This window comes from Diorhabda carinulata, chromosome 1, assembly GCF_026250575.1.
Source record: "Diorhabda carinulata isolate Delta chromosome 1, icDioCari1.1, whole genome shotgun sequence".
In the NCBI taxonomy this organism is placed as follows: Eukaryota; Metazoa; Arthropoda; class Insecta; order Coleoptera; family Chrysomelidae; genus Diorhabda; species Diorhabda carinulata.
In genome coordinates, this window is record NC_079460.1 from 8,787,306 (window position 1) to 8,801,359 (window position 14,054).

The 14,054-nt window shown below is 31.9% G+C and overlaps 1 protein-coding gene across 1 annotated transcript in view; it reads left to right on the plus strand.

Moving 5' to 3' along the window:
* LOC130897517 (dual oxidase 2-like) overlaps window positions 1-13,871 on the plus strand; it is a 34,742-nt gene extending 20,871 nt beyond the window's left edge. Inside the window, exons 13-21 of the mRNA XM_057806418.1 lie at window positions 485-732; window positions 1,673-1,903; window positions 5,253-5,346; window positions 6,540-6,750; window positions 8,651-8,771; window positions 9,122-9,351; window positions 10,696-10,851; window positions 11,037-11,321; window positions 13,669-13,871. Of these exons, the coding sequence (XP_057662401.1) occupies window positions 485-732; window positions 1,673-1,903; window positions 5,253-5,346; window positions 6,540-6,750; window positions 8,651-8,771; window positions 9,122-9,351; window positions 10,696-10,851; window positions 11,037-11,321; window positions 13,669-13,791 (1,699 nt within the window). The 3' untranslated portion in view covers window positions 13,792-13,871. The remainder of the gene's footprint in view (window positions 1-484; window positions 733-1,672; window positions 1,904-5,252; window positions 5,347-6,539; window positions 6,751-8,650; window positions 8,772-9,121; window positions 9,352-10,695; window positions 10,852-11,036; window positions 11,322-13,668) is intronic.
* The last annotated feature ends 183 nt before the right edge of the window (window positions 13,872-14,054 follow it).

The following is a 14,054-nucleotide window of genomic DNA, read 5'->3' on the forward strand; positions in this document are numbered from 1 at the left end:
TAAATCTACTTACCTCTTAACCCTTTCAAATACAGGTACTTGATGATGGCTCGACACTCCAATTTTTCGATTTTCACAATTTTGGTCATCTTTTTTCTTTTATTTTCTTGCGTAACTCTAGTTTACTTTTTTGACGTAAAACTTTACACTGACACTTCTAATAAGTTATTGTTCGTTGCTATGGTAACACAATATTTTGTTATAAGAATTCGACAAATAACCAACCATTTACATTTGTCACTATAATTTTCTCCCTTGCAATAATTAAATAGTTATTTAACTTTTCTAAATAATATTGATTTTATTAGAAAATTAACATGTTCGGACACAAAAAAATCACAATTTCGTGAATCATAAGAAGTCTGCTCATTTTCTCATAATAATTTCTTCACGAAACAATAAAGGTTCCGTGTCAATGTCTTCCACATTCACGTCGGTCGTTTTATTTTATTGTAGGAATGTTATATATTATGGATCATTTCAGGAGTCCACAAGAAATTGAAACAAGATTCAAAGGCCAACATATGAGAAATGAGCCAGAAACAAAAAATGATGCTAAAATAATAGACGAAAATCAGGCAGAAATAATTAGAGCACATCCAAAGGCAATACCTGTAATAAGTAATAAGTTATCAATTGCATTGAAATTTATGGAATTAAAATCTAAAGAAATTTTTTGGATGACACTGTACACGTTAGTTCTATTAGCTATATTTGCAGAAAGAGCTTATTGTAAGTAAAATACTTTAATTTAGTTTTTTACTTGATGGGGGTGTAAATAATGAATCAAATTTGAGTTTAGAGAATTATCAGCAGAACGTACTGCAAGTGCTAGAGAGACCTAAGCGATAACTTTATAGATAGTAAAATTAAGAAAAAGTTATATATGTTTATTATATACTTACGAGTATATATCTACCTTCAAGATAAGAATAAGTAATTTATATTGAACCTTTCTTTTATATATTACAATTTAACTGGAAATAATTTGAGTTAACGATTGCTCCTCTTTGGTATTTTAGAGTTTTAATTTTGAATATTGAGGATAAAAAATCTTATGTATGGTGATAACAAATTTTGTTTTATGAAATATTTTGATAATTATGTAAGTGATTAATTTAGTCGTATTACTATCAAAGTGATTACTATTATGTTTTATTTTGAGTCAGACGCCAAAAAATATGTGATTTATTAAGATTAAAAATCAAAATCATTTTATCAGCAAATGCTTTTGCTCCACAGGTCTTGTAGATATAATACTGATTACCGGATTTTTATTCTGTCCTATCTAATTATCTGTTCAACTTCCTTATAATCTCCATTTCAATCTTTCAAGTAATTGAAGCTTTTCCAAGCATTTTTTTATCTACGTCTTTTTCCAACTATGCTTCTTTACACCACCATCTCGCATTTTTTTCTCAATACGTATCCCAACTATGTCGATATTTGTGCTCTTGTGAAGCATATTATATTCCTCCCACTTTATACAGATGCTCAAAAAATTTTCTACAGATACTAAATATGATTTATATTATAATATTGCTTTTTTCTGTTTGGAACATTTTTTGATATGATTTATGAAATCTTATTTTTAAAAGAAAATTCTGTACGCTTACACTATATAGAGGAATGTAATTGTTGAAAGTACTAATAAATTCAGTTATTTTCACAGACTATTCAGTAGAACGAGAACATAGTGGTTTGAGGCAAATAGCAGGTTATGGTGTAACAATTACAAGAGGAGCAGCATCTGCCATGATGTTTGCGTATTCATCTTTATTGGTAACCATGTGCAGGAACACTATCACCTATTTGAGAGACACTGTTGCTAGCAAATATTTTCCTTTCGATGCTTCACTAGATTTCCATAAATATATTGCATATTGGGCATTTATATTTACAGGTAATGCTAACATTCTATAAAATTGATACAGGCTAGATACATGGTATAATCTTAACATATTCGTTGGAACCTTAGTTGGAGCAATAGTAAACAGGTGGATATTGTGATCATTATATTCAGCCAATTTGTTTCTTCCAATATTTCGAAATTATTTGATTTTTACTGACCATAAATTTAATGCTTCTATATTACTAGTAGGGGGAATATTCTATCGGTTTAAATATACAAGAAGTTAATTTAAAAATTTAATTTTTCTGACAAAATAAAAAGTTCCAAAATATGCGAAGCCACATCAGATTTATTTTTTGAATTAAAATACATCAAACTTCTAGTGGAGCAGGGCACGACCCTTAAAATTCAATTGAAAATACATCGTGTGGAAGCTATTAACAAGTTTTAGGTGTCAAAAAACGTTGTGATATTATTACAATTAATTGAAATGTCCAGGTTTAGCATTCTTGTGCATATGTACTGGAATTAGTTGGTAAGTTTGGTGATTGATTCCTCAGTGCTTTGGATAGAGCAAAACAACTCGAAATTTTAACTACCTTTACTTTACAATTTGAACAGAAACCCTAATTTTGTTAAACAATTATACCTTTTACAATGGAAAATTATTTTTGTACAATATTTACTTTATTGATTAGTGTACGTTTAATTAAATAGGCCCAATTATTAAAGAAAATCCGATACTTTATAAGGATGATCAAACACAGTATCAGAATAATGTAAACCAGTACGCTCGTATTCTTGAAAATAGTTTTCTTCCAACTGAGAAAAGTTTAACTGGTGAGTTTTATTTAAGTTTGCTTCAAGAAACAATAAATCACTTAGAAGAAAAATTCAACAACCTCTAAGTTTCTTCGTCTGCATCTAAAATTGGTTGTTCAGAAAATAAAGACTCGATACCTTGAAGGTTTGAAAATAAGGATGCGTGTAGACAGCTTAAAGCAGAAGTTTTTCGATATGCTAGAAAATAATGACATTTCAAAAATTCAATAAAATAAGTAATTTTCTATTGTTACAAACTCGCCCTCTGATTGAGACCATGAACTCGATCCTGTTCTAATGTTGATTAGCGCTAAAGTTTAGTTGATGCGCTGGCTATACGTTTTTTTGTAGCAGTAATGTGTTGTTTATCTTTTTTATGACTTATTCAAACGGTTAAGTTTAGTGGCCTGTTTTTGTATTTCTAAGAAGACCTTTTTGATTGTTTTTGGCAAATTAGAGATTTTAGAATGTGATGATAGTATATAAAACGAGTTTCTAGTAGCCGGAAGATGATGGCATTGCAAATAAATCGGGACAGGGACAAGTGAATATAAAAGTTAGCTAAGCAGTGTATTTTAAATGAATTAGACGTTAAATGGGGAAATCTATATTAGTGAATAGTTTACCATGTAAGTAAAGTGAATATTTAGTGTAAATAAATTACGTAAGTAAGATACCACAGCATCAGATCTAGGTGACGGGAATTTGCCCAAGTTTCGTTGCAGTGCCGGTGCGTGCGGTTTCCAGGGTAGGAAAAAAACTAGAATAATGGCACCAAAATATTCCGTTTATATAGCCTCCCGTTCGGATCTCCAGGTGGTAGATTTCTGCAATATACGAGGTCTTAATACGAATATAAATGCTGTACACCAATATCTGCACTCGAATAATCCTCATATTCTGGTTCTAGAAGAAACAAAAGTGAAATCCACAACATCCAAAGTTCACCTTGTATATCCTGAATACGACTGTCACACCTGATTCAGTGATAACTTTAGACTCGCCGTCCACATTAGGGACGACATATCTGCTTCCTATACAGACCTCCTTCTAATGATACCCGCTACAAGCAGTTTGTATCAAACCTTGCCGATAAAATCGATTATTTGCGATTAAACTATCCAAACGCAGATATTGTTATCACTGGTGGCAACATAATTGACGATGAGGAGTTATCAACGGACCAACCGATCAAGACGGTGACTTTGCTAGCCTCTTAGTCCTGCTTCTAACAACAGACCCTGATCTGTACAACGCGACCGTACATGCACTGGTAGGAACATCAGATTATGAACTATTTACAGCAAAGTGTGAAATAGAAATCCAAGCTCAGGATCCACCTAGACCACGTAAAGTTTGGCATTATAGATCGGTCAAATGGGAGCTTCTTATGGATTTTCTCTTGGAATTATGTTTGCTTCAAATTCAATGAACCTCGGTGTGTACAAATGAAATTTCGGAACCATGGTTTGATAAAAATTGCACTAGAGTTGTCAAATATAAAAATGCTGCTTATCGCAAATGGCGCTCGAATTCTAGTGCCGAAAATCGTATAAGCTTTGTTGTCTCGAGAAATACATGCAAGCAGACCATAAACGCTTGCAAAAACGATATAACGAGAGAATAGAAAACGCAATCAATCGCAGTGACCGCAAAAGAGAAGACGGACTTGTTGGGTTGCATGTTTGCTACAAATTTTACTCTTGATTCTCGGGAAAACTACCACCTAGCCTCTTTAGCTAGGTGGTAGTAGAATACCCCCAATCGTTTTGAAGAAATGCTGATCTAACAAGTCTGCTATGCAAACTCTTCTCTCTATCATATAAAAGAGGTCTCTCCACTAGAGATTGGAAACTTGTTCGGGTTCAACTATACCAAAAAAGGAAAAAAGGACGGTTCCCAAAAACTACCGTCCGATTGTTTTAGTCCCAGCCATTGACAAGGTCATAAAGAAAGTCATTAACCTGCAAATCGGCTCCATGTATTTAATATTTCTTTATGTTTTATTAGAAATTTGCTTTTTATATTTGTAATTCCGTTTATCTCGTTTTTTCCTCCCAATGCTTTTATGCTATGCCAGAATTTTCTGTTGTTATTATCATATTTTTAGTACAGCTATTCTCCGAATTTTTCTTAACATTTCTGTTTCGCTTCTCTTAATTTTTTCTTCACCTGCTTACTTTGTTTTATGTACTCTTCTTTGTCTTGATCTTCTACCACCATTTAGTTCTCTTGTGTTGTTTTCCTACTACTTATGTTGTCTCATATAATATATATTTGCTATTTTTCCACCTGTCTTCTAAATTCCAGTTTCGGGTTTCTTCTTTTAAATCTCTAAATTTTCTATTTTTTACACTTCAATATTCTTCTTGTAAGTCTTCCTCTTTCAGCTATGCATTGCTCTCTTCTTGTACTGTATTTCTTCTATTTGGTCTAATATTGTGAGTATTGTGTTCCCATTTCCGCTTCGTACGTGGTTTGTGTTCTGTATATTCTTTGATTTATTTATTTCTTTGTATAATCTTGAAGATGTATATAATTTCTCTATATGATAATATATAAAATTTATTTGTTTCAGTTCTGCATATCGTCGGTCATGCTTTCAATTTTTATCACATTTCAACACAACCAGCAGATGATCTTACATGCTTATTTAGAAACTATTTCCATTCGTGAGTATACTAGCTATAAAAATCTGGATTTTCTGAATGTATATGAGTACATGTAGCTTAGAGAAATATGACAGTGAATAAAACTGCTACAGTATACTAAGGCTTAAAACAGACGGAGCGTTTTGTGCCGAGTCGGCCTAATGGAGAAGCAAATCACAATCACAATAGAAACCTGTTCCACTTAATAACCTAACCTAACCTAACCTTTCACTAATTTTTGTCGATAAAACGGCATGATGATGATGAATAAAATCGATTTTGGGCAAAAAATTAGTTAGTCACACGACTTATTGAGTGGTGAATTGAACGAAGAAAAAATAATTAATTTAACCGGTAACAGAATGACAAAAACAAATTGTTTTAAAAAATGTATAATTATGTTTATTATAATCATTCGTTTGTATGAATTCCTATGTTTTGTATCCCCTCGTATGAAAAAGAAGTTGAATTAAAGTACATTTATCTTCAATGATAATTCAAATCAGAGTATTTAAAAGAAATCATTAAATCATTCACGTTTTCTTCTCACATAATGGGTGAATGTATTCACAAGCCCAAAAATTATTTTCTGTATCGTGGGCGCTACTATCAAATTCATACACCGTTTCATTAAACTTTCCATTGTTAACTCACTTTATATTCAGAATGCAGTCTTAAGCACTGTGTAATGCTATTATACATTTCTTTTATTATTATTACACGTAAATAATGAGAAAATGTCATCCGTGGTCACATTTTCACACGATATATTTGCTATGGTCATTATTTTATGCGGAATCAAAAATTTTATACGGCGATTACGTTAGAAAAATTGCTCATCTCACTCGATTTCAAAATACGAGGTGTAACCAACAATTAATATATGTAATTTTTCTAAACTCAGTATTAGAATAGAAGCTCAGTACATTTGACTAATTTAGTGTCATGTTTATCACAAGCGCAAAGCTTGGTAACGCGTGCATCGAGCGCACGTGAGTCGAACTCACGGTGTTTCGAGCGCACAGATTATATAGGAGGGTGCATCGAGCGCACATTTGCAGGTATAAAGACGGTATCTTCAATCCCTGTATTTAGCTTCAAATTCTAACCTAGCCAAAATTATTTTTGGTCAGCAGGAGAGTACTAAGGTATAAAAATAACATAATAACACAATTTTATTTTTTTTTGGACTTTCTATGTTAACCTATTTTCAGGACACATGAGCTTCCTAAATTTCATTATTGGTGTTGGTACACTATGACGGGCTTCACTGGAGTGGTAGTAACAATCATTTGGGCTATTATGTACTGTTTTGCATTACCCATTATTAGAAGAAAGATATATAATTGGTTCTGGTACACTCACAGTTTGTATCCTATATTTTTCATATTTCTAATCCTACACGGTTCCGGTAGATTGATTCAGGTAATTTACAGTTATTAATATTACTATGAAAGTCAAATTTATACATTATATATATATATATATATATATATATATATATATATATATATATATATTTCACAGAAATATTATTTCGTATTCACACGATTCCCTAATGTACCTCATTAAAAACTAAGGCGACTTATGCGATGATTATGACATATCACTTCAATCACTGTCAATATAATAACCAATATTGGTAGAATTCAGTTTAATTATCATTTTATATGGAAAATGATGGTGACTTGAGCATAGAATTAACAACTACTCCTAGAAAACGTGGTATAATATGCAATCGGGATCGGAAAAGCGCTATGTACTTTCTTGACAGATTGGAGAACGCTTTATTGTGATCGTTTAATTCGACTATTGTTTGTTGTTTTTTTTTTTGGTTAGCAGCGATATAAATAAATGATAGTATACAAGGCATAGCTATTAAATAACGTGACGGCTGCATGCGAATCTTCCATTCTCCGAAACAGTGCAGGAAATCTTTTTCTGTCAGGACTCGCACCGCTTCTTCTTTCAAAGCTTCAACAGACTCAAATCTTGTTCCTTTTAATGCAGATTTGACCTTTGGAAAGGGGTAGAATTTGCACGGTGTAAGATTCGGCGAATAAGGTGGGCGTTCTAACTCTGGGAAGTTGTACTCGCGAGCTTCTTGTTATTCAAATATGAGGATTTAGGCACCAATTTTGCACACACTTTTCGCATACGTTAAAATTTGCTGCTCTCATTCTTTGTCAATTCCTATATATTCAACAATCGCACGAATACTCAGCCGACGGTTAGATCGAATAAGATTACAGACTTTTTCAATATTTTCATCCTCTTTGGACGTGGAAGGACGACCCGAACGTGAGTAATCTTCAACATCTTCTAGGACATCTTGAAAACGCTTAAACCAATTAAAAAATACGTGGATGCGACAAATACTCATTGCCATATACTTCTTTCAATAAATTATAAGTTTTAGTTGCAATTTTTCCAAGTTTCATGTGAAATTTCACAGCACTCCGTTGCTCTACTTTTACTTCCATGATTTTTACGGTAAAACAAAAAAAACCCTCAATACAAACGAAAGCCAGAGCTATACTAGTTTGTCTACAGTCACGGTAGATATCGCATTCGAAAGAATAGGCTGATAGTCGCTAGCCTTTGGCACATGCGTACTTTTTCTGCAAATAGTCTCGTTACTTAATAGCCACACCTCGTACATATAATTTTTTAATATTCAACTTTTGATGTTGATTATTTTCAACGAAATATAATATGTAAAATGAAAAATCTAGAAATAGTTCTGTCCACTCCTTATTTTCCTCGGCGTTTTGAATTTCTCAAAGTATTTTGTATACTTTAGACCAAAAAAAGTCCTGAAAAACCGTAAAAAGTAAGAAAGAATGAAAAAAACTTTAAATCAAATTAGTATTTTCTTTTAAATTTTACACAAAATGGCACTCAGAAGTTTCTCGCTATTACTGATAATAAGTTGAGCTGGAGCTTAAGGGATGATAATTACACCTTTAAAAAATCATACGTCTCTGAAAAATTTCGATTTTTCCAAAAAATGGATTTTAATTCCATAGAATTTTGTTTAATTATTTATAACAAATTGAAACTCTATTTTTAAGCACTTAAGCTCAATGGAAAAAATTACCAGTTTCTAAATTATTAAATAACATTTAAAAAAATTACTCCATTGAGCAAAATTCTCGAAAATGAAATTATAATTTAAAGAAATTCTCTGAAATTAGAATTGAAAATTTCTTAGACATGTTCTATTTTTTATACTATTTTAATAAAAGCAAACATTACTCCGTCAAATATTTTTCTATCAAAAATGTGTTAAAACTGAATATAATTCATAAAACTTTTCTTTCAGGCTCCGTTTTTCTTCTATTTCTTACTTGGACCAGTCATACTCTTCACGATTGATACTGTTATTAGCATGAACAGAAAAAAGATAGAAATACCAGTCATACGAGCTTGTATTCTTCCTTCAAGTAAGTTACATTTATTATAGAGAAGAATAAAGTTTCTAACAATCAAAAATGATTATTTAAATATTATTTCCACTATATTAATAAGTACCTATATAAGTATTATCAGTTTCTCTAATTCTAACAGAGATTCATAAAAAACTTTCAAATCGTGCTTTATTATGGAACAATTTCTGTAAACTGTACTATAATTTTTATATCTCAATCAGTATTAAGCAATTTTGCATTCCTCAAGTGAAATATAATTTCCATACTAATTTTTCCTCGCAGCTTTTTCCATTCATCATCGATTTCCTCTATTTTCTTTATGGAGTTATGGAAATGAATGGAACATATTAAGTTGATATTTTCAGATGTTACAATGCTCGAGTTTCACAAACCAGAAAATTTTGAATACAAAGCAGGACAATGGGTTAGGTTGGCATGTATTGGTCTCAATAAGAATGAGTATCATCCATTCACGTTGTCTTCTGCTCCAGATGAGGACTATTTAACAGTTCATATTCGAGCAGTGGGACCTTGGACTAAGCTTATAAGAACCATATATGAAAATTCTTTAACTACCAATAATAAACTACCCAAAGTAAGTAACTTTTTAATTCCATATAGTACAATTATAAACATTATTCAGAGAAAGTCCAAAATGAATTCCATAACCAGTAACATATAACGCAAAACGTAATTTGATTTTACTTTGTACATATTTGTTACCAATAAAATGATTTTTTTGTCTTTAAATTCTTTGCTTCGACCCTGCTCAACTTTTTTATCAAATACATATGAAACATCTCATGAAAATTGAAACTCGCCATAACTTCTTTCTTATGGTTATTGGTAAATGAGGATAATAGTTTTTAATAACTAAAAACTCACCAACACTTTTTTAATACTATATAGAGATGTATTAACATATGTTGAAAATGTCTTTTACTCAATACATGGCAGGTACCAGGCAATTGTAAAATCTAATTCTAAGTTTTTATTAAAAACAATTGAGCCTGGGCAGTGGGAACATCAAATTTTATTGATATACTTTGTTTCAAACTGAACACGCAACCATGGATCAACATAGGGACAATATCACTCCTAAGCAAGCAATTATTGAACAGTTTACCTACTCCAAAAAGGGAAAAGTTGTTGCATTTTGTCCATCAAATTTTTGCCTTTGATAATTATTTCTCAGTAAAAAAATTGTATTGTCAAAAAAAACAGCATATCGATTTGATGGAGATGATCAGATATGGCTGACCACACATTTTAGACAAGGATAAAAAGTTGGATATTTCTGCAAGAAGATCCACATTTGTCAACGATTTCAATTATCTAAAGCCGAACTATTGAAAGGTTTTTGAAAACATGAAAGTACCACTCAAATAAAGTATATCATGTCCGAAAGCTTTTGGAACAGGAAAAGCTTATCCAATTATGGGAGAGAATGATGAAGCGATGTGACGATCCTCTTTCCGATTGGAGCTGTATTTTATTCAAATGAAGTAGTTAAGTGAATGTACGGGAAAATGTCATTAACAGAATATTAGGCCAATACATAAAACAGTGTGGCGAATTTAATGGTCACCAAGATCCTTAGACACCATGAGATTACTTTCTTTCAAGATATCTGGAAGACAAGGTTTATTAAATATGTAAGCTTATATTGGAAACCTAAAAACAAAAATAGAGTGGAATCAAATAGCCTACCATCTCAGGCTATTCTGAATTTTATAGACGGGTTCTACCATTGCCTGGAAGCCTGACAAGGAGAGGGTGAAGCATATCGTTCACATCTATCTTAAAAACGGTTTGATGTATAAAAAACATTCCACATAAAAATGGTAGATATAGGCTTTACAAAAAACTCATTTTTGCGACCGCACTTTAAATATCTCAAGACATAATATAGATTTTATCAATGACTTTTCAATTTTAGCTATATTTGGATGGACCGTATGGAGAAGGACATCAAAATTGGAATACGTACGATGTGGCAATTTTAATTGGTGGTGGTATTGGTGTGACACCATTTGCAAGTATTCTGAAAGATATTGCTTATAGATCCAGTAAAACAAGAACGCATTGTCAGAAGGTAATTCAATCCAGTTTTATACAAATGAAAATTTTATCTTGAACAACAATAATAAGTAGGTACTTATGAATCCAGTTTCTGTAGCGCTCTAGCAGCTGTAAGAAAATGAATGAATCTATTTTTCTTTAATGTTGACACTGTAGTCATAACTAAAATGTGCCACGTGAAAACATCCACATTTTTAGGTATACTTTATTTGGGTTTCAAGAACTCAGAAACAATTTGAATGGTTTGTAGATATAATAAGAGAAGTTGAAGAGAAAGATGTGAAACAACTGTTGAGTATTCACATTTTCATTACGCAGTTCTATGAGAAATTTGATTTACGAACAATCCTTTTATATATCTGTGAACGCCATTATCAAAGAGTATGTAATAAATCGTTATTTACCAATTTGAGCGCTGTCACCCATTTTGGAAGACCTTCTTTCATCCAATTCTTTAAAACTGTGCAGTATATACACACGGCGGTAAGTTAACCCTATTTAAATACCTTTATTTATTCTTCTAAGAAAATCTATATTAAAACGTGTGGAATGAAATAAAATATGTTTTCAATGCTAGATAATTTCACAGATATCCTATATCTTATCTTTATTGGCCAAAATAAATATCAATGGAATTTTTAAATAGGGGAGGGTTGAATAATACTGTGCGGTTGATAATACCGCGCCCCTGTGTAACTACATAACTATCTCTGAAAGTTATGACTGTGTATGCATCACATGATCGCCCTTTCGATCAAGTAAGTATAAAAATATTAAACACATTTTTTCGACAGAGAAGAATCCAACCAAGTCTCATGATTGGAGGGCCTATTGGAGCAGAATATGAGTGTTCAAAGTCTGGGTGGATCACCGAAAAACTTTTTGAGAAATGGCTCCGTAACTTTGCCAAATACATATATTACTGCAGCAGCTGAAAACCCCACTCTACTAATTCTTGACAATCATGCTAGCCACTTGTCACTGAAGGCTTATCAATTTTGCCGGGAAAACGGGATCCATATGCTATCTTTGCCCCCGCACACTTTCTACGGTCCATTGAATACAACTTATCATAAAGAGTGTGACTTATATATGAAAAGACATCCATATTAATAAATTACTTATGATGTTTTGACTTCAATATTTTACAAAGCTTATTCGAGAGTAGCTTCGATGGACAAGGCAGTAAAAGGTTTCGAAGTGACTGGCATTCATCCCATAAACCTTAACGTGTTTGATGATTTTTTTATATCAGACCCAATTGTTGAAGACTTAACTACTCAAAACGAAAATTCATTCAACAATGACGTAGCAACGGAAGCACATGTTGCAAATGAAACCGAACCTGTTGCCAGTACTTCGCGTAGTAACATTTTAGATTCAGAAAATTAAAAGACGTTCAAAGATACAACTCTCTCAAATTTTGACCGCCACGCCACTGAAAGGTAGAGGAAAATATGTTAAAGAAAAAGCTTTAGCAAAAGGAAAATCTGTGAAAAGAAGAGTGTTAATTTCTATCAGTGAAAAAAGCAGCGAGAATATTCCCCTTGCACAATTATGTAATGACGACGATGAAGATGAGATAAGCTCAGACAGAGAAAATGAGAATACTAATGACATATGTAAATTATCTGTTGAATTCGGACGTTGCTGCTCTTGCTCAACCTGGATCCACAAAGAATGCAGTGGAAAAGAAACGGCAGAAAATTATATCTGCGACTTCTGTCAAGATTAATGTTAAGATTCTGTTAAGATAAGCATTATACATATTTATGTACAATGGCTGTGAATTATGCCTGAATAAATGTTGATTGACCTATCTATCGCCTATTATTTTGAATGCACGGTATTATCAAGCCGGGGCACGCTATTCTCAAACCAGTTTGATCATGCCGCGCTCTCAAAAATTTAATTTTTCTTCCTTTGTTTCTATATAGGTGTTGTACAAAATAAATATTGTATTTAAAATTGATTGCTAGGTAACCTCTTATAATAAAATTTTAGCTTGAGTTGATCTGATATGCACTAGTCGAAAATAATAGCCATATGCTCTTAATGGCGCGATATTATCCAACCCTCCCCTACCAAAAATATGAATTTGTTATTTTTGTAATTATTTAGAAATATTGTAGAAGAACTTTTCGTTTTTTGACAAAGATGAGATAATTACTTAATTTATTATTATTGAAATTAACTGGAGGATTATAATATTACTGTTAAAATCCTTGTAAATTTCTTTTGAGTAAGGAATTAAATGCTTCAAATTGAGTATTATAATTACTTCACTAATTTCCACATAATATATCTTTTGTGTGTTCAGTAAAAATTTATTGTTTTTGAGACAATATGCCTCAAACATATGTAATTTCAAAATTTATTTTAAGCAAAAAATATATTTTCCTTGATTACGTGTTCCTGGTTAATGGTATGGACTAGCGTAAAATAACATTTATATGCCGGGCTATTAATAAAATTTAACTTTGCCAGTATTTTATGAGAGATCAAATCAATTTGGTGAGAATAAATATTCTTTTTCTAAACCATCTAAATATAGGTGATATTACCTGAAACATTGTGACAAGGACACGGGCTCAAGTTTTGTAGTTATCTATGTAATAAACGTTTTATTAATCTATTATATATTTTAGTTCATATAAATTCACAACTGTCTATTCTATGGTCTTGATACCTTCCGATAGGTTAGCATACTCATTATAGCTAATACCAAATAGTCTTTACAGCAAGCGGTTACGTTGAACGATTTCTATAAACAAATTAGTTGCTGAGCTTTCAAAATAAACTTAAATAATAACCAATATTTTTTTCATAGGCTCAACGCATTGGTGTATTTAGCTGTGGACCACCATCTATGACATCAGCTGTAGATTCCGCTTGTGGCAGAATAAATCAACAGAGTGAACAAAAATTCGAACACTTCTACAATAATGTTTAATACTAATGAATATTATTGATAGCATTTATCAAATAAAAATTTCAAATGTAAGCAAAAATTAAAATATATGTTCTATGCAATTTTTTTCTTCTTCTTCCAAAATCCCTTTCTCTCCACTCTAATTAATTAGAGTCATTAGCTATATCTTTTGGACAGCGTTTCTCAGTATATTCTCCGTTATATTAATTGGAGGAGTTGAGGGTTGATTCATATACGGTGCATTATCTGTTTCCATTTCAATATAGAGTTCGACCACAAACTAC